This window comes from Apis dorsata, unplaced genomic scaffold (assembly GCF_000469605.1).
Source record: "Apis dorsata unplaced genomic scaffold, Apis dorsata 1.3 scaffold_808, whole genome shotgun sequence".
Classification (NCBI taxonomy): domain Eukaryota; kingdom Metazoa; phylum Arthropoda; class Insecta; order Hymenoptera; family Apidae; genus Apis; species Apis dorsata.
This window is the reverse complement of record NW_006263947.1, coordinates 86914-87408: the sequence shown is the minus strand read 5'-3', so window position 1 is coordinate 87408 and position 495 is coordinate 86914. Positions and strand designations below refer to the sequence as shown.

Below are 495 nucleotides of genomic sequence, written 5' to 3'. Positions count from 1 at the left end.
TTTTTTTTTTTTTTTTTTTTTTTTTTTTTTTTTTTTTTTTTTTTTTTCCTTTTCTTTTCTTTTTTTGGTTCTTTTATCGCTGCGAATACAGGTAAGTCGTTTACGAGAAAGGAGCACTTCACGAACCACATAATGTGGCATACGGGTGAGACGCCGCACCGCTGTGATTTCTGCTCGAAGACATTCACACGAAAGGAGCATCTTTTGAACCACGTTCGCCAGCACACGGGTGAGTCTCCACACCGATGCGGCTTCTGCTCCAAATCGTTCACCAGAAAGGAACACCTTGTTAACCACATCCGCCAACACACAGGTGAGAGCGGTTGGCAGATGTCCACTTCACGGACAACCGATTGTAATATTTGTCTCTAAGAGTAGTAGTTTTATACGTGATTAGAAAAATCATATTTAGTTAAGAAACACGAAATTTAGGTTACTTACCATATTCACCATATTCATATAATAACGTATCATGTAACACATTATACTGAAAAT

At 38.0% G+C, this 495-nt stretch overlaps 1 protein-coding gene across 16 annotated transcripts in view; it reads left to right on the top strand.

Moving 5' to 3' along the window:
• The window catches only part of LOC102680917 (zinc finger protein 271-like), a 15811-nt gene that overhangs the window by 11046 nt on the left and 4270 nt on the right, over window positions 1–495 (top strand). For 14 of the 16 annotated variants that reach the window (XM_006623040.2, XM_006623039.2, XM_031513949.1 and 11 more), the window contains one exon: window positions 92–313. In XM_006623040.2, the coding sequence (XP_006623103.1) occupies window positions 92–313 (222 nt within the window). The remainder of the gene's footprint in view (window positions 1–91; window positions 314–495) is intronic. The other 2 variants (XM_006623043.2, XM_006623041.2) reach the window with 1 other exon arrangement.